Source organism: Equus asinus, chromosome X, assembly GCF_041296235.1.
Source record: "Equus asinus isolate D_3611 breed Donkey chromosome X, EquAss-T2T_v2, whole genome shotgun sequence".
NCBI lineage: Eukaryota > Metazoa > Chordata > Mammalia > Perissodactyla > Equidae > Equus > Equus asinus.
In genome coordinates this window covers 102,483,625-102,505,588 of record NC_091820.1, presented here as the reverse complement: position 1 = coordinate 102,505,588, position 21,964 = coordinate 102,483,625, and the positions used below count along the sequence as shown (strand labels likewise).

General features: G+C 38.7%; 1 protein-coding gene across 1 annotated transcript in view; it reads left to right on the top strand.

Annotated features, from left to right (window-relative positions):
• GUCY2F (guanylate cyclase 2F, retinal) overlaps nt 1-21,964 on the top strand; it is an 89,580-nt gene that overhangs the window by 25,460 nt on the left and 42,156 nt on the right. The window contains exons 5-7 of the mRNA XM_070502465.1: nt 1,784-1,880; nt 6,102-6,233; nt 11,750-11,839. Coding sequence (XP_070358566.1) covers nt 1,784-1,880; nt 6,102-6,233; nt 11,750-11,839 — 319 coding nt within the window. The remainder of the gene's footprint in view (nt 1-1,783; nt 1,881-6,101; nt 6,234-11,749; nt 11,840-21,964) is intronic.

The window sequence follows — 21,964 nt, the reverse complement described above, 5'->3', positions numbered from 1 at the left end:
ACTTGCAGGAGAGTGACTCTCTGTTCCTTCCTTTTCTGTGTGTTTTGATTGTTTAAGTTTTTTCAGAAAGAAAGCCGTGCAAAGAACCCAACCACCCCAAAACAAAGGATTCTTTGAACTCCTTCTTTCTCCCTACTCCTAACCAGATTGCCTTGCCTTTCTATAAAGCTCTCCCATGCTTTGTAATACTAATGATGATAATGATAATAATGAGCCCTTATACTTTATAGTGCTTCATGCTTTTCAGAGCACTTTCACATACATTATCTCATTTGATTTTCAAAACAACTCTATAAAACGAGTAATGCAAGGACTATTATCCTGTCAGATAGAGGAGCACACTGGGACATGAAGAGGTTAAATTATTTATCCAAGGTCATCTGGCTAATTAATGACAGAATCTGCACCACAACCCAGGTCTCTGGATTAAGAGTCCAGCTCTCTTTCTATTAGAGTGTATTCTGTAGCATGATTATTTTTACAGGTGTGCCTGCTTTAAGACAATTCACTACCCATATGAAACAGATAAGTTAGGGAGTGATGCTTTTCTTTGCCAAAAGATTCATGTGCTCTACCCAAGAATTCGCTACAGGGCTCTTTTAATTTTCTCTGCAGGGCAGCAGCTCCCACAGTGATAAGGGACATATTTGTTGGCAGACAATTAGAAACACATTAATTGTTTGTTTACAAACCAGTGGAATCACTGAGAAAAACTGCCTGGGTTGCTGATACTTAAAGCTACAGTGACATTGTAGACTTCTGAGAGCAAGTTGACAAAGCGTTTTGATTCAGCGGTTGTTTTCCCCACTCTAGCACTTGGCTTTTAATACATTCCACAGGGTGACCATTAAGGGGTTATGGAAAAAGTGAAGCCAAACTATAGCTGTTAGAGCCCCCAAGACAAAGCAGAACAAAACAACCGCACAGCCTAGTCCAAGGTTCCCTCCAGGTCCTCAGGTTGCCCGGTCAGTTCAACTGAGACGACCTACCTGGCTGTGTGGGTAGATATCACAAACTCCTATGTGTCTAGTAATTGGTTTGTAGGAAATAATTACATTCACTGCAAATTAATGGGCATGTTTGGAGAGAATCAGCTTTAAACTGTGTCTATGTAATGCTCAGACAAGAGACCAATTCAGTGAAAGAAAAAAAAAACCCAGTCAGCCCACTTGTTTGGAATCATGTAGACAAAGCAACCAACTGATTGAATTTCTCCACTTTTCAACCTGTTGCTTTGGCAACGCATAGATGCAACTTTGAAAGACAAGTGGTCTTGTGGGCAGAAATCTGGGCCCACAGCCAGGGACCAAGGATTCTGGTCCCAGCTCTGCCTCAGGCTAGAGAATCTCACACAATTAGTTTAATTTTGTTTTGTTTCTTTAACATGTTTTTGTGTCTATAAAATGGAGATTAATGATTCTTGGCCCTGGTATTATTAGAATATATACCATGGCATATGAGAAAGGGTGTTGAGTTCTTTAAAAGTGTTCAGAGGGGATCACCATTTTATTAATCTGAAATACCATCCCCATGCAGCACCCTCCTCCCTTTTGATGCCTCTTCAACAGCCTTTTCATTTTTTTCTTTTGGTCTTTGTAACTCTGCAAATTGTGAGGACCAGTGTTGCTGCCTCCCTTTGCTGTGGGTACTATGGTAAAGAACCATGTGTGGTTGTTCTCTCAGTTATCTTGTATATTTTTAAACTTCTTTCACAGGGCAAATTTACTTTAGGTTTGCAAAACATCCAGCCTCCTGTGACCCTCTGATTTTATGCTTGTTTCAGGCGTCGTATAAATAAAATCCAGTTGATTAAAGGACCCAATAGAATTCTGTTGACTTTGGATGATGTGACGTTTATCAATCCCCACTTTGGCAGCAAGGTAAGGAGCATCCCTTATTTTTGCTGTACTGTCCAATATGGTATCCACAAGCCACAAGTGACTACTGAGCGCTTGACATGTGGCTAGTCTGAATTGGGATGTGCTGTAAGAGTAAAATACACACTGGTTTTAGAAGACTTAGTACAAAAACTTCTATCACAGGGCAAATATCTCATTAAATTTTAAAAAATATTAATTACATGTCAAAATGATAATACTTTGGATATATTGGATTAAATAAAATATATTATTAAAATTAACCTCACCTATTTCTTTTTATGTTTTTTACCATGACTATTAGAAAACTGAAAGTTACGTATGTGGCTTACGTTATGTCTCTATTGGATAGTGCTGTTTTAGAACAGTTTTCTGGCAGTGATACAGTTTATTTTCACCAATGGTGTAGCTTTGACTTCATACAGCCCTTCTTTGTATATTTGGACTCAACATTTGATTGCTAGTTCCTCAAGGGCAGAGGTACCTCTTTTTTTTTTTTTAAATGTTAGCCCATAGCACCTGACATGGTGCTGATAGTACAATAGGAGCTCATAAAAGTTTAGTGAATGAATCAACTAGTGAAAGAGAGTTAAATCTCACCAGAGGTTCTGTTCCGTTTATTTTTGTGTTGTAATTGGTGATCTTCACTGAGTGTCTGCTACTATGTTCTAGCCCTGGGCCAGGCTTTGTGAGAGATAGCACGTAGTCTCTGTCTTCAAGGAGATTACAGTCAAGTCAGAGAGACAAATAATACCACACAAGAGAGTCAATAGATGCCATATTGCAGAAAAGACAGCAGAAATGTGGTAGAACTTCAGAGGAGACAGATTAATACAGGAAGGCTTTTCAGAGACCCAGCACCAAAGGTGGGTCTTAAAGAAGGAAAGATAGGATTTGTCTAGGTTACAGGTCACGAGCTGGTAATCACTTTTGTTTGAACCTTATGGTTATAAAAAATAGTAGCCAGAATTTTGAGATTACACATAAAAATCCGGACTTCTGGATGTTCTTTAAAGGTTGGAAGATCTATCAACCTTGGGTATCATTGTACAATTGGCTGGATCTCAGTAGTAGTTTTGGAAGAGGTATGTTCTCTGCAATCTAACACAGTTCCAATCACTCTCTCTTGTCTTATACTCAGCCTATTTCATCAATTTATATTACCTGCCCGGCCCCTATAAGCATCCCGGGCAGAGAAAACAGCATAAACAAAAGCTTGGAAAAGAGAATGTGTGGGGAAGAGTTTCATCAAATGTAGCTGGTAATGGGAGTATGTGCCTCTTTACAGTCTATGTGGCCAAAATAAAGACATTAGCCTGCAAATTCTAGTATGGTGGTGGCAGAATGTAGGGAGAGGATGCAGACACATCATATTGTCCCCATGTGCTATTTACTTTTGCTACACGAGTGTACCGGATATGATAATTAATTATCTCTGTGACCAAATTGATCACTTGCCTAAATGTACTGAAAGTACTGCCAGGTGTCCTTTAAACTAGTTGGCTGGGTGGGAATGGATTTACATGGTAATACCCTGCACAGTTGGATTCAAATAAAATGTTCAGCTGTTTGGTTTACTTCTCAATTACAACCAGAACTCTTACTTGTTTAAATCATCAGCTCCAATTGTAAGGTTGATATCATGTTCCTGGAAATGTATTACTGAATGCCAAAATTATCAGTGTGGCTGAAAGCTACATTCTACCCTCATGCCATAAAAACTTATGGATGTTAGTCCCTATTTTTGAAGCCACCAGAGGACACTGAGACTCACGGTGGTGAAGTTTGTCTGGATTTGCCATACTCAATACGCCTTGTATAAAATTTCCCACCTCAATTAGGAAGGGTAGATACTGAAGTTCAAGCTCTAAAGTAATCCCAGTGGATAACCCAATACTAAGAAAACAGGCATTCAATTCTGTGACAAAACATTGTATCCAGAAATGAGTGATCAGTATTAAAAGCAGGTGTCTGGAAGTCATTGTCCAAATGCAGCAATATATAGTAAAGTTTTGGTCAAAAGCAATAAACGTATTTTTAAAATTCCTACTTCTTTGGTGGTATCCATGTCAAAATGGCAGTTCATGTCAATTGCCTAAATGTTTTGGCTCTAAAGTGTCAAAACAATAAACATAGCTCAATTTTGGACTGAATTACACTTTTCTTTGTACAGGCCCTGCAATATTCCAGTAAAGTCTATAAGACCTTTACCTATGCCTTCTCTCCTCCTGAGACACAAATGGTATTTGGGTTTCACACCATTTCTCACAAGATTATCGTAAATAGTAGAATAGTACAACCTTCAGATGAACAAAGTGCCTAGGGTTTTAAAATCTTGCTTATGATGATAGATCTTTTCTTTCACTTGTGCATAAATTTTGAAATAATGAGAGTAGAAAAAGCCAGTCATCACCACTTTTCACCACATGAGTGAGAAAAATGAACAGCAATAGGGATTGATAACTTTATAGGGAATTTTCTTTTTCCTTTTTACTATTTTGGCCAAGGTGGAAAAGGATGGCATTACCCTAGGAGAACATAGGTCTTGGCCTCCAGATCCCTTTGGCATTTGGCTTGTATCAGGGGTTCTGATGGGGAAAGATAGGGAAAGCATACATTTTCCTTAATTGCTGTGTAGTCACAAACTTGCAGCTGGCTGTGTCTAATCAGTCAAGAAGCCAAGCCAAGAATTCCATCCAAATGGAATGTCTGAAAGTGTAAACTCTTGGTGAATACAAAATTAATTCAGTCTAGAAAAATTGGCAGGTCAGTAGAAGTCAGGTCAGGAAAGGAAGTTTTTAGAAGAAAGTGAAGCTGAAGCCCAAACGTATGTGGATTTTGGCAGATTCTCTTGCTTTCTCCTTTGCCCTTCATGGAGAGGTCTATATCTCAATATACAGATCTAGGTGCTCCTGCTGAGATATGAAAATAAAGAATGAAAGGGAAGTAGATTCCTTCTGGCCTTGCTCTGTTGAGGAGAGTTCAAGTTGATGCAAGGGTCAAGAAGAGGCAAGTTTTACATCTTGTCTGAATCTTGAGCTGTTGGGATTTCAACACATTAGGGGCTGAGTATAGTTTACTATTGCTTTGGAGCTTTGCAGCAGTCTTGTCTTGGTAGAATGAACTTAACTCAGGGCTAAATCAACTAGTGATCTTCAGTTCATTAAAGAGCATTGAGGGCAGAGTATGTGAAAGTACTTAAGATTAATTTTCATTGGCAAGCAAGAGTGAAACAAAGCATGATGTGGTAGAAAGAACACAAGACCAGGTATTGTAACATCTACATTCTTCTTCCAGTCCCTATATCCCCCTCTAGGTCTCTGTTTCCTCATTGTAAAATGAGAATGGAGTTGGGGTTGGGGGCTGACCTAGACAATCCCAAGTGTAACTGCTAGCTCTGAATTGCTATAATTCTAACAAAGGCACATTTGGAGACATGAAGAAGAGTATGAGGAACCTGTTGATTTATTATTTCTTCATGTGAAATAAGTCTGCTGCTTCAGTTGAAGATAAAGATACTCAATTTTAAAGGTTAACACAGATTGCAGATAACTCTTCCTCTTGTCATTCAACTGTGCACTTCCAAGCCCTCTCTTACTAGATTTATGTGCACAAGTTAACAAATCAAGGAATAGGGAATTTGGCTTATTTAAGCATCAGACTCATGAATCATGGGCAGATGATCTATTCACTCTCTACCATCTTATTGCTTTCTGGGATAGCTTCTGCCCTTAATCTTGCCTGCGCAAAGAAGGGTGCCATTCAAGATGGTATAACAAAAAGAGCCAGGCCTGAGAGTCAGAAGGGTGGGGCTCTGTCCTGGTTCTGCTCTTGATTTTTTCAAAATGTTAGATTTTTATTTTTTTCTCATATTTGTCTATAAAATGAGGGTTCCAGATTGAATTATGTCTGGCGTTCTTTCTTGCCCCCAAAATCTATGATTCTAATCCTTCCTAAGAGATGGAAGTACCTTTAAACTTTTACCTTTCTTTTGTGGTCTATGGAGGTGAAGCATGGTACCAACCCTAGCCTAAAAGAAAAGTGTTAGGGGATAAGGAAAATTAATCAATCTCCTGTTTACAGAGTTCAGCTCATGTAGTTATTTTCTTAGGAATTAAAAAAAAAAAAAAGAAAGATAAGCACAGTATCCATACCATAGCTCAATGCTCTGTCCTAAATCATGAGAATTTTTTTCACAATCTTTCTTTCCTAATCCTTTCACAGAGAGGAAGTCGTGCCAGTGTAAGCTTCCAGATCACCTCTGAGGTCCAAAGCGGGAGGTCTCCGAGGCTCTCCTTTTCTTCGGGGAGTCTAACTCCAGCTACCTATGAAAACTCCAACATAGCGATTTATGAGGTAGGATATCCAACAGCTGTCCAATCTGCTGCTTTCTTGGGTTTTAAAATGAGGCAATGACTTAAGACTTAGTCTTTGGGCAGAAATATTGAAGCTTTTGTTAAGTCTTTCCAGTTTTTTGTCTGTTATCCTCTTATGGACTTGTTTGCTTGACATTTCTGACGATGATTTTCCTCAGCAACTAATCTACTTATTTATAACTTCATTGACCTTTCAACTCCATGTATTTACTTTGCTTGTGGAAAAGAGTCCATGAGACCCAAACACTTAACCATATCACTCATTCCAGAAGATATAGATATAATAATAGAAGAAATGACTTTGAGTCAACTGTTTGTGATGGGATGTCTGGAGACATGTTTGGATAGAGTAGGGTTTGGTGAAAATCCTTACCTTCAAATTCTAGTTGTTCTTCGTATACCTGTTCTCCTCTGAGATTATTGAAATCTCTTAAAAATTATTCATTTCTTTCTTTATCTCAGCTTGTATTGCCTCTTAGAGTAATAGGTTATCTTCTGCTGTGTAAAATAGAAATCTTTTTTATTTCACTTAAGTTTCTGTCTTTCAAGCTTTAAGAGGCCACCCCCGACCCCTTGTTCTAAGATACTGGAATTTGGCAACCAGAACAAATCTTGCATCAGTTGGAGAGATGAACTGTTTCTTCTCAGCAGGAAAGAGTTAAGCAGGGGGTAAAAGGGAAACTAGACTGCCTTTCTGTCCCTCCTCAGTGAGGCCTTCCCAGTGTGGTTCCCTTGTTTTGTTTGAAGATATTCCCAAACACTCTCAACTTCAATAGCAACTACAAAGAAAGTTCAAAACAGGACAGAATGAGTCTTTAGATTGTCCACCACATTGGATTTTCCAAGTGATTGCTCTCCTCCATTGGATAAATAATTGACAGGGGTCTAAAACACCAAGATTGGCATGGTATATATTTGCTCAGTGTACTTGAGTGCATTGACTTAAATTTGTGGTAGGAAACCTCTGGATCTTGCCTTGGACTTAATTTAATCAAAGAGAAGATTTGCTTCAAATGTAAACTTGAAGTATTGGGGAATTGACAGCTCTACTCTCTTAAAGACCAAGGATAAGATAATCACATAGCTTTTGAGTGTCAAATGGAATGGGCTGATGACTTTATAAATGTATTGACACTTCTAAGATTCTGAAGTAAATCTCAATAACCTAAGGCAGTCTCTTGGTTTTTCATTTGTAAGATGAGAGGGTGAACTAAATTCTTAATCTTGGCTGCTCATTAGAATCTCCGTGGGAATCTTAAAAAAATAACTATGCCCACCTTCCATCCTTAATAACTGCTTCAGTTGGTATGGGGAGAGCCCAGGCATTGGTATTTTTTAAGTTCCCCTATATGTGCAGCCAGGGTTGAGAATTGCTGGACTAAGAGAACTCTAAGGCCTCTTCTGGCTTGGATGTGCTATGATTCTGTGGAAGAATTTATGTGTTGAGTTATGGTATGTTTTATTTGGTGGAGTTGGAAGGTTATAGTGTAGAATTGAGAAGGGGAAAAATAAACGTCTGTATATTACTGGCCTTTAAGAAGCTGTCAGATATTTCTTCATTTTGGAAAGAGGCAGAGAGTTGAGTTAGTTCCCATAATGACTGCTGGTCAGTCAGATCATGAGTATTTCTGAACTGTGTAGGCCAAAGGGGGCCTTTATCCGCACAAAAGGAGGGTGTTAGTGAGAATAATACCACACTGTGAAGTCAAGATTAGGCTGATGGCAGGATGCAAAGGAAGACAGCTGAAACTAGGAAACTGCCTGGCTAGGGCTGAAGAGGACTCTGGGACAGTGTATAAGCTAACTGAATCAACAGATCAACCAAAGATGTCCAGTGTGCCTTCTGAAATGGGCCTCTATTAGGAGTGTTTTAAAGAAGATTCGTTATCTAGTTTCTGTTTAAAATAAATCAAATTTTCGTAAGAATTATTATTGGAAGATCTGGAAGTTCTAGATAATGTGCCTGGAGTAGCAGACACCTAATAGCAAAGGAAAGGCTTCTCTAGGATGTGCCGTAACATTGTACTACACTGAGACAAATGCACTCTTTGTACACACAGTTGCAGAACCTTTGGAACTGCACAGGAAAATCAGCCCTTATTTCATAGATCCTCTTTGAGATGTGAAGGGAGAGCCAGATGATAAGACTGCTGGGGAGAAAGAGCTGTGAATGGCAGATGCAGTGGGAACATGTCATGATCTACTCTGATAACCTCAGTCTAAGGGAGAGTGGGCGGTAGTGCAGCGCTGACACGCTCAGCGAGAACCCACTGAACTCATCCTCCCTCTTCGTTCCCTGACTCCTTCTGCCTCTCAACTCTCTCTGTGTTTTTCTCTTTGTCTCATTTCTCTCTCTCCCCCTGCACACCCTCCATTTCATCTCCCTTTCCCAGAGGATTTTTTTCTATTTTCCCACCTTCTTCTATATCCCTTATAACTCTCTCTCCACCTCTTTCCTTTCCACCAACCATCTTCTCTCTCTCATCACCGAATCAGATTGTTACAGCTGAAAAGGACCTAAGAAGTTATCTAAGTTGTCCAGCTCTGATAGTGAGGCAACTGAGGTTCAGGCCAATTAAGTGGCTGCCCTAAGACCACCCCCGATTCTGAGGCAGAGCCAGGTCTAGGACATGGTTCTCTGGACTCTTAGTTAATACAGCAGTGGCCTTAGTGCAAAGCTGACGGACTTTAAATTACTTCTAAAAACTTTAGTGGATAGAGTTTGATGTTTCTTCCTCTTAATTAAAAAGTGAATGATGAGTGAAGTATTTTATCATTCTTTTCCTTAAAAGAAGAAACAAAACAAATAGTGCATGTGTGGTGAAGATAAAACCTGCCCATTTCCTCCCTTTTCCTCATTATTCAAGAAGTAGGACACACACAGACTCAATAAAAATTTGCTTATAAAGTTTGTGAGAATTATTTAAATCTTAAAACAAACACACACAAATTTCCCAAACCAAAGAAAGCCCATGAGAGGAAAGAGCAACAAAGTGGGAGATGGAAGACCTTGGTTCTGTTACTACCTAGCCTTCTTCCCTTGGGCAAGGCATTTAATCTCTTCAGGCTTCAGTTTCTTTATTAAAACATGAAGGGATTGGACTAGGGATACCTAAGACCCTTTCCAGCTCTCAAATTTGGTGATTTGGCAGGAAGAAAGCTCTGCTTAACTACCTGTAAAAGTTAATAAGCCAGAGAGAAGGCTAACCCATGTCTGTAATAGGGCTGACTTCAGGAAGAAGGTATCAGATACTGGGTATAGGCAGTCAGGGCTGCCAGTACTGATGTTCAGGTTGTGCACTGCACAAGGGCACCACATCTAAGAGGGTACTATTCACATTGTAGATATATACTAACTTATGTGAGAGTGGAGCAGGCGTGGGCAAAGAGATTCTGGCCTACCAGCCTAGTTCTGGAACAAAGTGAGGGGGGACCTTCTCATATCTGTATTTATACCAGCACACCCAACTATGCACATACATGGTCACTAGTCACTGATAAACATATGTGTACCTGGCTATGTGCTACCTTGGCTATGCCCCAGGAATTTCTTGAGATTACTCCTTTCTCCTGCCTAATATTCTAGGAGGCCCAATTTCAGCTTCTCACATCCACCTCTACAGCCTGACTCCAAACCTGAAAAAGAGGCTTCATCTGGCAGGCAGGGCTTGGTGGTGTGCAGAGTGTCCATGCTGCTAGTGGGGTGTGTTCCCTGGTGTCTGGAGGATGTTTGAGTGAATGAGATCGCGGTACATGCATGCATGTATACGACCGAGCCTGCTGCCCAACAGCACAGGGCTGCCACAGGTTGTAAAATAATATTATCACATAATTAATTGTTTTCACTTGAGGGAAAGCACCTCTTCTAATTAGCACAAAGGTGTCATAGAGGCTAACAGTGACCACGGGCTGAGTAATATAGTTGTAAAGGTGCTGGAAATGCTTTATGACCCACCAGTATATTCCACACGTTGGCTGATTTTGTAAATTCCCAATTAGAGTTTTATTCTTTCAGCTTACAGTTTAGCCTTTGATCCCTCTAAAGGGCAAAGAACTCTGAAGGCTAAAACTTCAAGCTCACGTCAGGTCCTCATGACTTCTACGATTAAGTAAGTAAGTGTGGGGTGGGACCTAAGAATTGGCCTTTCTAACCAGTTCCCAGGTGACTATGATGCAGGTGGTCCAGGGCCACACTCAGAGAATTGCTGGGCAAGAGACCAGGAAGGCTGCTTTTGGTGCTTTGACCGTTCCGCTGCATGTAGGTGTTGATGCTGGACTACCCTTCTGTTCTCTGTGGGCATTGAGCCTGGCTGGCATGGTTTCGTTCAGCTGCTGAAGGCCTCTGAGAGCCATTCCCTAGTTAAAGGGTATTGAGCTCCTTGGCTAGAAGATGCCCTCTAATACAAAGTGCGGCTGAGTAACTCAGACACCTGCAGCTCCCATTACTAGCTTTTGCCTCTGGCAGATCTCCAGATGCAGTGCCACATCTGGATATATTCCTTAATAATAAGAGTGGTTACACTCTCTTATGCTCGGAATTTGACTCCACAGAGCTCTCTGCTTTATTATCTCTACTTGATGACAAATTGGTGCAGCCTGAAATGGAATCTCCAGGCTATAGGTAATAGATGTGAAAGCACTTTGGAGAGTAGACAGTGCTGTGCAAATGTAAGGTATTATTATTATTGTGGAGAAAAAGGAATCTATATTTGTATTGCTTTTTTAAAATTTGTGTTAGACAGAAAATAAATAGGGCTTGATGACTGATGAATCCTTGAGGCTATCCGTGTAGAAAAAAATTATCTATCAGACATGGGTGTTAAAGTGAAGACAATAAAATAATTGTTGTTTTTGACTTGACAGCAGCCTTAGAAATAGCTGTTTTGTACTTAAAAAGTCAGAAATAGACTCCTAAAAGAGTCTAGATTACTCATATTACTATGGTAGTACATTTGTACATCCAAATAAAAAATATTTAATCTACATTTAAGCCAATCAGTTTATGATTAAAGCATAAGAGTCCCCTCAAATGGCCTGTCCCACGAGAGAAAAATGGACCAAGGTAAATGCAGGAAACATCTCCTGCCCTACATCTCTTGCTACAGATGCCTCAAGGCAGTGAGAATTGCAACCACCAACCATCACCATTAATCGCAGGGAACCTGGTGCTCAGCTATGAATAAGCGAAATGACCTAGCGCTTTCTACAGTTAGTTAAAGGAGTCGTTGCAGAGAGCAGTATCATTCCTTTTCTGGGGTCTGCATACCTACGATTGTTTCCCTGTCTTTAGTTAATTGGAATTTTTAACTTTGATTTCTCTGTATGACCTCATTTTTAGCCCAGAGTACAGACTGTCCGTGGGGTGGAGGGTGAGAGAGGAGGTACAAAGCCTGTTTGGGTTGATGATCTAACTATAAACCCTTCACATGGAAGGGGCATTGCTCTAAAGCTGTTGGCAGCTCAGTCTCATCACCATTCTTTACCTTTTCTTTCTAGGGTGATTGGGTGTGGCTGAAAAAGTTCCCCTCTGGAGATTTTGGAGACATTAAGTCCATCAAATCAAGTGCAAGTGATATGTTTGAAATGGTATGAGAAACCTTCTTTTATATACGTTCCTGCTAAACCAACCCTTTCTCCAAAGTAACTAACAGCAGCTGTAAGGAAGACCCCTTAACAAATCAGTGCAGGGAAACTGCAGGGTGGCTACTGGCTTGATGTGATCATATGATCCAATGGTAAAAGGAGGGGCTCTGGAATCACAGAGACACGGAGGACTCAATTCCCAGCTCCACCACTTCACAGTCATATTAACTTACGCAAGTCAACTAAACTCCCTGAGCCTCACTTTCCTTATTTGTAAAAGGAATATATTACTCTCTACTGCCCAGAGTTGGGATGAGAAGTAAAAGATTTAATACATGTAAATCATCTTGCACATTTCCTGACATATAGCTTCTTTGTAAAATGGCAGCTATTATGATTATTATTAAGTACACATCCCATAGTCTTTCAAAATCTCCAGTTTTCAGAACTGGAAAAGTCATCTGATAAGTTCTATCTACATAAGAAAAATGATGATTTCTCTAATCCCACCAATTATGTTCAAAGAGTCCTTTGGTGGTTTGTTTAAGGAAACAGCCTGTAGATAAGGCAGGGATGATGAGGATTCCTCCCAAACCGTTTAAAATCTTGGCTCCTCCTTGAGCTTTGAGTCCAGAAAAGATTTGTGGAGACTGTCTCTGGTTCCTTCAGACTCATGAGAGTGGGATTTTTATAAGGCAATGATCTATATCTTCACATTTATGTAGCAGGCAAATTCAAATCAATCCAACAGGTTTAAATGAGGCACCCGCTACATCCAGAGTGCCGTACAAGCAAGAAAACTAGGGAAATGGGAAAATGGAGGACATGTGGCCCATGAGGGACAGGATGTGCCCCAAGGGTCAGAATGAGATATTATGATTTGGTATTTTCCCTTACATGTGGTTTTGATGCCTGGAGCTGAAGGGAAAATAATGACAGATGAATGCAGAAGGGGGCCGAAGGTCAGAGCTAGAATAGGCAATTCCACACTGGTTTGATGATCCAGGATGCTAAACATGGAGCTAGATCCAAAGCATGGAGCCAAACAGGGCCAAACCTGGGGGAGCTGAGAAACTACAAGTATGGAAGTAAGAAGATAGGTATTGACCCTAGGTAGAGCATATCTATGCTCTCTATTTTTGGGCAATTTTTAATTTTGATATAATTTCAAACTTAGAGAAAAGCTGAAAGAATAATTCAAGGAATTCCTGTATACCCTACCTAGATTTAGCAATTGTTTGCATTTTGCCTAGTTGCTGTTCATTATCTATTTATAAATTTATGTATATTCTTTTTTCTGAACCATTTAAAAGTAAGGTCTAGACATCATGCCCTTTTACCTCTAAATACTTCAGTGTATATTTCCTAAAAACAAAGATATTTTTGTATATAACTATGTTATAAGTAGCAAAATAATAAAATTTAACATTAAAAAAATAATATTATCTAAACTACTGTCCATATTTTAATTTTATCAATGGTCATACTACATTAAAGCTAATTTTCCCCCAGGCCAGTTTCCATCCAGGTTCACACATCATAGTTGGTTATCATGTCTCTTTAGTTGTCTTTAATCTGGAACTGTTTCTCAGCCTTTGTTTTCCTTCGCCTTGATATTTTTTGAATAATTCAGATCAGTTATTTAGTAGAGGTTCCCTCAGTTTGAGTTTGTTCCGTAATCCTCATGGTTACCTTTAGGTAATGCATCTTCAGCCAGAATATTACAGAAGTGATGTAGTGTCCTTTTCAGTGCTTTTTATCAGGAGGCACACAATGTCCATTGTCCCATTATTGGTGATGTTAACTTTGATCACTTGGTTTACATGGTGTCTACCAGATTTTCCTATTGTAGAGTGACTGTTTTTCCCCCATTGTGATTAACACATAATTGGTAGAGAGACACTTTGAGTCTGTGTAAATGTCTTGTTTTTCATCAAACTTTTGTCCACTAATTTTAGCATTCATTGATGATTTTCTAACTCTAGGATTCTTTCTATGTTTATAGGTTGGCATCATATTGTAAGCAAGAGCCTTACTTTCTCTACCATTTATTTATTCATATATTTATATCAGTGTGCATGTATGGGTTTTCGTTTTATTCAATTTCTATTATCTACGTATCTATCTATCTATCTATCTATCTATCATCTGTCATCTATGTAAAACTGGGGTGTCATATTAATACTTACAATTGTAATTGAATGCCACAGAATTCATTCTGTCCTTTTCCCTTTCCATATTTGTAACTCCTTTCTCCAACAGGGAGAAACCTGGCTCCCATTATTCTCATGACATCTTTTCATGTGTCCACTTACTGACTTGCCTGGCCATGACAGGTGCAGATAGTAACTCAACACTAGGGAGAAGGCCAGAGTTTTCCAGAATTTACCATGTGAAAGGCCCTCATTCCTTACTAGTGCTTTTATGAAGCAGGAGGTGGATCAGATCATGCTGTCACTGTGAGTTCAACGCCGCCTTGACTACGTATGTGCCTTCACATCTTAAAAAGTTGGGACTGGGTACTAGGGGACACACTGGAAATCAGATCTTGGTGAACCAGGCATAGAAGGAAGCCCTGCACAATGGGAGGATATTCTTGAAAGGCAAACAGCTGGAGTGGGAAAGGCCAAAGGGCTGATGAGTTTCAACATCTTTTAGGGTCCCAACTTCTGCAAAAGTACATGCTGGAAAATCAGGCATTGTATCTCCCAGTCTCATGTTCTTCCCCATCATTTGAAACAGATTGGCATACTCCCTGTACCATCTAATACCTCGGCTACTTTGTTCCTTGCCATATAATCTCTAATCATCTTCTCTTCATTCTGTCTTGACCATCCACTGCTACCACTATACCTTGGGCTTTGTCATCATCTAGAATTGGTACTGAGAATGCTTCTCCTCCAAAGTCGTAGATTCAAACATCACACGCTCTGACTATAGCCTCCTTTTCTTTCAACTGTGCCATTACGTCTGGTCTTCTAGTCTATTGATCTCTACTTTCTTCCAACCCACAAGCCCCTCTTTTATCTTCTTTTGTGTCCATCTTAGATTCCATAATCCACCATTTGAACACATTCTTATTTCTCTCTTTTCGGTCAGAGACACCTACAAAACTCAAATTCTGGATGATCCTAACTCTTAACTTTCTTTGTGCCTGCACTTGAATGGCCAAGTATTGTGGCAGAAAGTCATGCAACAAGGTATATTCTTTCTGTTATAAATTTGTTTCTTATCTTAAATGTCCCTTAACACTGTCCTTTAAGTCTATTATAAGTTATATAAGTCATTGGTAATATTTATTATATAAGCCATTGGTTAATTCATTTTCTACAACCCATGCTTCAAAGCTTCTCCATTCTCCTTAAACTTCCAATGTACTTCTTTTCCTCTATTTTTACTATTATCATCCTGGTCCAAGCCACCATCATCTCCTACTAGAGCTACTGCAATTGTCTTTTTTAAAAAGAGAGAATTTATTTTTTAGAGCAGTTTTAGGTTTACAGCAAAATTGAGCAGAAAGTACAGAGAATTCCCATATACCCACTGCCCCCACACATGCACACCCTCCCCCACTATCGACATCCCAAACCAGAGTGGTACATTTGTTTTAATCAATGACTCTACACTGACACATCATCATTATCCAAAGTCCATAATTTACATTAGGGTTCACTCTTGGTGGTGTATGTACATCCTATGGGTTTTGACAAATATATAATGATATGTGTCTACCATTATAGTAACATACAGAATACAGTCATGAACCACATCACAATGTTTTGGTTAATGACAAACTGCATATACGATGGTGGTCCCGTAGATTCGTACCACAGAGCCTAGGTGTGTAGTAGACTATACCATCTAGGTTTGTGTAAGCACATGTTACGATGTTCGCGCAGTGACGAAATTGCCTAGTGACACATTTCTCAGAACTTAACCCCATTGTTAAGTGATGCACGACTGTAGTTTCAATGCCCTAAAAATCCTCTGTGCCCTATGTATTCATATCTCCCTCCTCCTAGCTCCTGGCCACCACTGGCAACTGTCCTTTAACTACTCTACCCACATCCACTTTTACTACACTCAAACCTTTTCTTCACATTGCAGTCAGAGTGGTCTTTTCAAAGTTGAATCTGATCTTGTCAGAGCTGATTCCAATTTGGGCCATTGTGAGTAAAACTGCTATGAATATGCCTTTCATAAGTCTTTTTATGGACACATATTTTAATTTCTCTTGGGTAAATACCTAGGAGTGGAATTTCCATGTTAAAATATACATTTAACTTTATAAGATACCACCAAAGCTTTTCACATTTTAATTTCCTGCATGCAAGTTATGAAAGGTCCCTTTGCTCTATATCATCATCAATATTTGATATTGTTAGTCTTTACAGTTTTAGTCATTCTAGTGGGTTTATGGGGGTATCTAATTGTGTGGAGTATTTTTATTTTTAATTATGATAAAAAGATAATGCAAAATTTACCATCTCCAAGTGTACAGTTCAGTAGTGTGAAGTATACGGTATTCTCATTATTTTGCAACAGATTGTCACAACTTTTTCATCTTGCACGACTGAAACTCTGTACCCATTAAATAACAACTCCCTTTTCGCACCCTCTCTTCAACAACTCCTGGTAACCACCATTCTACTTTCTGTTTCTATGAATTTGACTACTTTAGACACCATATATAAATGGAATCATATTGTATTTGTCTTTTGGCTTATTGACTGGCTCATTTCACTAGGCATAATGTCTTCAAGTTTCACCGATGTAGTAGCATGTGACTGAATTCCCTTCCTTGTTAAGGCTGAATAATATTTCATTGTATGTTATTCATTCATTTCTCAATGGACATTTGGGTTGCTTCCCCCTCCTGGCTATTGTGAATAGTGCTGCTATGAATATGAGTGTACAAATATTGTTCTCAGACGCTGCTTTCAATTCTTTGCATGTATACCCAGGAAGATTGCTGGATCATATAGTAGTTCTATTTTTAATTTTTGAGGGAAACTCCATGCTGTTTTCTATAGTGGTTGTGCAATTTTACAATCCCACCAAGAATGCACAAGATTTCCAATTTCTCTAAATCCTTGCCAACACTTGTTATTTTCTATTATTTTTTTGATAGTAGCCACCCTAGTGAGGGCGAGGTGATATCTCATTGTGGTTTTGATTTGCATTTCTCTGATGATTAGAGATGTTGAGCATCTTTTCATAGGCAACTATAAACATTTCTGTACAAGTATTTTTGTGAACGTGTGTTTTCACTTCTCTTGGGTAAATACCCAGGAACAGACTAAGTGAGTCATAGAGTAGATGTGAATGTAACTTTTTATGAAATATCCAAACAGTTCTTCAAATAGGTTATAACATTTTACACTCCTATCAGAAATGTATGAATGTTCCAGTTGCTCTAAATTCTCAGCAACACTTGTCTTTTTGATATTTGCCTTTCTGGTATGTATGAAATAGTACCGTATTGTGGTTTTAATTTGCATTTTCCTGACGACTAAGTTGTTAAGCACTTTCTCATGTCTTTAGAATTCATTTCTATGTTTTATCTTGTGAATTGCGAATTTTTGAATTGTAGACATTCTTTCTTATGCTCCTGGTTATAAGCCTTTGGTCAGATTTATGTTTTTACAATATTTTTTCTGACTCTGTGGCTGGTTTATTTTCTTCATGGTGTCTTTTGATGAGCAAATTTATTAACGTCGATGAAGTCCAATTTACGATTTTATTTTATTTTATCTGGGGTCCAGAAATCCTTCCCTATTCCAAGACTCTGAATTTAAGACTATGATCCATCATGAAATAGTTTTTGTGTGTGAACTTAGATAGTGATCAAGGTTAATTTTTTTTCTGTAGAAATATCCAGTGTTCCAGTAATAATTGTTTAAAGAAAGCTTTCCTTTGTCCATGAATTAACTTATCCATTTGATGAAAAATTAACTGACTATATATATGTGTGGATATAATTTTGGACTCTCTACTCTGTTTCACTAACTCATTAGTGTACCCTACTGCCAGTATCACACTGTCTTGGTTCTCATAGCCCTAGAGTAAATCCTGAAGTCAAGTAATGTAAGCTCCTCCAACTTGTTCTTTTTCAAGATTATTTTGGATAGGGTAGTTCATTTTAGTTTTCAATAAATTTTAGAATCAGCTTATCTATTACTTCAATAAAGCCTTCTGGAATTTTAGATGAGAGTTGTATGAATTTATAAATCAATTTAGGGAAAATGGACATCTTAACAATATTGAATCTTCCAATTCATTAATGTGGTATAGATCTTCATTTATTTAAGTTTTCTTTAATTTTTCTCATCAATATTTTGATACTATTACACAATATTGAGCAGAAATGGTAAAAGAAGACATCCTTCCCTTGCTCTTGGTTCTAGAGGAAAAGGATTTAATGTTTTATTATTGGGCTTGATGTTACCTGAAGGTTTTTTCACACATGTCCCTTCTATTTCTGATTTTCTATGAATTGTCATTTTTTAATCTTGAAAAGGCTTTTGTATATTCTTTGATTGCCTTCAAAAGTTTATTGTTAGATTTCAGGAGTTTCACTATGATGTGTCTAGGTGTAGTTTTCTTTGTATTTAACCTGTTTGAGATTCACCGAGCTTCTTGGATCTTTAAGTTGATCTTTGAATTTGGAGTTCGAGTGTGACGTTCCTAGCTTCTTTGTGTTTATCCTGTTTGGAGTTCAATGAGTTTTCTGGATTTTTAAGTTGACATTTTTCAACAAATTCAAGAAGTTTTGAGCCACCCTTTCTTAATTTTTTTTCTTCCACATTCTCTCTCATATCCTTCTGGAACTGAAGTTATATATGTGTTAGACTGCTTGATATCGTCCCAGAGAGTGCTGAGACTCGATTTATTTTTTTCCCAATCCTTTTTCTCTCTGTTCTTCAGATTGGTGTATTTTCTTATTGATCTCTCTTCAAGTTCATTGACTCTTCTCTCATCTCCTAAGGCAATCTAGTGAATTTTTTATTTTAGTTATCGTATTTTCCAGCTATTGAATTTTCACTTGGTTCATATTTATACTTTCTGTTTCCCTGCTGATGTCCCCTATCTGTATATTTACTTTGCATATATTGTCTTTTAAGTCTTCAAATATATTTGTAATATCTGCTTTAAAGTCCTTTTTCTGCTGATTGCAACATCTGTATCATCTCAGGGTTGATTTCTACTGACTGCTTTTATTTTCTTGAGCATAGGTCACATTTTCTTCATTCTTTGCACATCTAAGTCTTTTTGGTTGGTTGCTGAACATTATGAATGAGACATTTTAGAAACTCTGGATTCTGTTGTATTGCTCTGAAGAATGAATTTTTGTTCTTGCAGGCCATTATCTTGGCTAGACTCAATTTTCAACTTCTCCCATGTGGTATGCGGCAACTAAAATCTCTGGTCGGTATTTTCAGGTTTAGCTGTTGCTTTTTTACTGGGTTCCTTGGGATTTCCCCCATGTGTGCAAAGATTAACATTTAGCCAAGGTTTTAGCAGATTTTATCTGTAGATTTTGGGGCTGAGCTCTCTCCATAGCACATTACCTTCAAGGAATTCCTCCCTAAATTTCTGGCTGTTCTTTTTGCTCCAAACTTTGCCTTGTGACACTCAAACCTGCCAGGCTATAGTTTCTGCCTCCAAATTGTGTGCAGTTTGGGGAGTGTACTCTCACAAAAAGCAGCAAGCACAAATTTTACCTATTTTAGTGTGTCTTTCAAGTTTAGCTTTACCTCCATTTCTGCTTTTGGTTACTCTCCACTGCCTTCATGGTTTTTTAAAAAAATTTTTTCTTTTGTGGAAGATTAGCCCTGAGATAATATCTGCCAATCCTCCTCTTTTTGTTGGGGAACACTGGCCCTGAGCTAACATCCATGCTCATCTTCCTCTACTTTATATGTGGGACGCCTGCACAGCATGGCTTGACAAGCAGTGAATAGGCTGCACCTGGGATCTGAACTGGCAAACTCTGGGCTGCTGACGTGGAACATGCCAACTTAACCACTGCACCACTGGGCTGGCCCCACCTTCATGTTTTTTAAAAAAAATTGGTCCAAATTTTATATGTTTTTTGGGGGTTTATTGATTATTTAAAGACATTGTTCCAATGTTAAAGACATTGTCTTCTGTCTTTCTTTGTTTCTGCCTCTTCAAATATCTAGTAAATTTTTATTGTATGGTAGGCATTTTGTATAAAGACACTGTAGAGGCTCCAGGTAATATGTTCCACAAGTGAGAGTTTTCTCTCTTCATGTGTTAGGTGGGTAGGGGGAGGGACTAATCACATTAATCTAATCAGAGGTTGAACTAGATTGAAGCTATGCTGCAGTTCTAATTAGACTCAGTACACATCTAGTTCTACTATGTTTCTCAAGCATGCCCTTCCAACACCCTCAGAGTTCTATATTTTCCATTTTCAAAGATTGATATATTCAGACTGTGCTTCAGAGCTTTTGATCTTTACTCTATGGCCTCTACCCTCACCCCATGATGCTTCCAAAGTTGACAAATATCTTGAGGAGGAGATGAGCCACGTGTTTGTGGCTGGTCCTATTCCTCCAGTGAGACTTGCTCTCCTAAAGACTAGGAGACTAAAGGTGATTTCAGCCCACCTTATAGAAGATTTCTAATCTCTATAGCCCCAAACTCAGAAAATATACTATGGAGGAAAACCATCTCACATTTAGGTCTTCTGAAGTTTATTAATTGTCATGCCAGTACTCCACAATTGCCAAAAACTTTGCAGATTTTCTCTTTTCCTCAAGAAAGTCCTTCTGCTAGGCTAAGCCAAATCTTTAGTTTGTGCCAAGAATTAGCAAATGTCCCCAGGGAAGAAAATGGCTGGCAAGAATTTGCTTATCTCAGAAGGGCTCCTGCCCCTCTGAATTTTAGGTCTTTTTTTGCTTCCACATATTCCTATTGTCTCTTAAAATATGATAGCTTTGCATTTATTTGGATTTTTAAAGCTGTAGTACCAGGAATGGTGGTCTCCCATGACTTACTACATCCTACTTCATATTGGAAGTCTCTCTAATTGCTGTTAATATAAAGAAAAAGATACTTAAAATGGCCTAGTAGATCCTGCATGATCTGGCTCCTCCTTGCCTCTTCAGCCTTATCTCATACCACAATATTTCCCTCAACCTCTCTGCTCTAGCCACACTGGCTTTTTTCGGTCCTTGGATTGTGATATGTTCCTAGCACAGAGCCTTTTTGCATGCCATTCCAACCTCTGGAATACTTTCTCTCCATTCTTTGTCCAGTTGACTCCACTTATCTTTTAACTCCCACCTCAAGTGTCACTTGCCAGGAACCCTCCCCCAACTTCTCGGATTGGTTAAAGCCCCAATTATACATACTCACATTATGTATCTCTTCTTCATAAAACTTATCAGAGTTGCAAGTTTATGTTTATTTGTGTAATTATTTGATTAAAATAAAAGGGCAGGGACCATATAATATTTTGTTGACCATTTGTCACCAGCCCTTAGCTCAGTGCTTAGCATACAGTAAAGTACTCAATACATGTTTGTTAACTTAATGAAGTATTACTGGTGGGAAAGGTAGCATCAGAAATCTTCCACTAGTACCTGTTTTGTATGTTCTACGTGACTATTGACCTCTGGGTGGCAGAGAGTAAATAGGTTGATACAAGAATCAGAGACCTTGAATAATAGCTCTTTACAACAAAATAAAATAAAATAAAATAAAATAAAATAAAATACAGGAGACAGACATGCATAGCCATTTAGTCCATGGAGGTATAAAATCTTATTGCCAAAATAGGTAGCAATTGCTGATATAGTTATGGACAGGCACTGACGTGGAGAATTAAATTTTCATAAGGGTCCATACCCACCATCAGGATGGTGTTGCGGCTGCTGTGCTGGTGCCCCAGGAACACCGGCACATGGCCCAGGAACACTTTTAGGTGGGCGAAGGCATCTTTAAGATCATGTAAGCTAGTGTTGACTCAGGAGCAGGTGTCTCTGGTGGCTGTATGCTTAAAGGTTTCATGTCAGATATAGGACTAACAAAAATCTTGGGAGACAGGACACATTCAACTCTTGAACATTTGATTGTAACCAGCTAGAGAGATATTAT